At 68.3% G+C, this 243-nt stretch overlaps 1 protein-coding gene across 1 annotated transcript in view; it reads left to right on the top strand.

The window, feature by feature from the left end:
• The first annotated feature begins 183 nt into the window (after positions 1–183).
• Positions 184–243, top strand: part of CLTA (clathrin, light chain A) — a 15,144-nt gene continuing 15,084 nt past the window's right edge. Inside the window, exon 1 of the mRNA XM_010143834.1 lies at positions 184–222. Coding sequence (XP_010142136.1) covers positions 184–222 — 39 coding nt within the window. The remainder of the gene's footprint in view (positions 223–243) is intronic.

Raw genomic sequence — 243 nt, 5'->3', positions numbered from 1 at the left:
GGCATCACGTGGGGAGTCCCGTTAGCCCTGCCGCCACCACTCACTGATTGGCCTAACCGCCGGGCGGTGCCCGAGTCTCATTGGCATAAGCGGGGCGCCCGGCCGTTCCGCGCTGATTTCATAGGCGCAGGTGCGGAAGCTGTCGTTGCTTGCGCCTCGGTGCCTCCGTAGCTGGTCGCCCCCATGGCCGACCTGGAGCTCTCCGGGATTCAGCAACCGCCAGTGGCTGGGCCCCGCAACGGC

Source organism: Buceros rhinoceros, unplaced genomic scaffold, assembly GCF_000710305.1.
Source record: "Buceros rhinoceros silvestris isolate BGI_N320 unplaced genomic scaffold, ASM71030v1 scaffold28279, whole genome shotgun sequence".
NCBI lineage: Eukaryota > Metazoa > Chordata > Aves > Bucerotiformes > Bucerotidae > Buceros > Buceros rhinoceros.
Note: the sequence above shows the minus strand (reverse complement) of the source record. Positions and strands in the feature narration are given on the sequence as shown.